Raw genomic sequence first — 326 nt, 5'->3', positions numbered from 1 at the left:
CTTCAGCATTTTTAATTAATACGCCCATGGTTGCGCCTTTACCGGTTCCCACCATAATAGACATGGGTGTCGCTAAACCGAGTGCGCAGGGGCAAGCAATAATTAATACCGCAACCGCATTAACGATGGCGTAAGCAAGACGTGGCTCCGGCCCCCAGAACCACCAAACCATTAGAGTAGTCATCGAAATTAAAACCACAGTCGGAACAAAATACCCTGCCACTGTGTCTGCAAGTTTCTGTATGGGTGCACGTGAACGTTGCGCCTCACTAACCATATGAATAATCTGTGATAGCAAAGTATCTGCTCCCACCTTTTCAGCACGC

The 326-nt window shown here is 47.9% G+C and overlaps 1 protein-coding gene across 1 annotated transcript; it reads right to left on the bottom strand.

Moving 5' to 3' along the window:
* Positions 1–7: 7 nt before the first annotated feature.
* Positions 8–322, bottom strand: LOC106820622 (silver exporting P-type ATPase-like; the record flags this gene model as incomplete). The annotated part of the gene is made up of 1 exon (XM_014825128.1): positions 8–322. A coding segment is annotated over one exon (315 nt), but the record flags the coding sequence as incomplete, so codon positions are not given.
* Between the last annotated feature and the right edge of the window lie 4 nt (positions 323–326).

The sequence above is a fragment of the Priapulus caudatus genome, unplaced genomic scaffold, assembly GCF_000485595.1.
Source record: "Priapulus caudatus unplaced genomic scaffold, Priapulus_caudatus-5.0.1 Scaffold36248, whole genome shotgun sequence".
Taxonomy (NCBI): Eukaryota; Metazoa; Priapulida; class Priapulimorpha; order Priapulimorphida; family Priapulidae; genus Priapulus; species Priapulus caudatus.
This window is presented reverse-complemented; position numbering and strand designations above follow the sequence as displayed.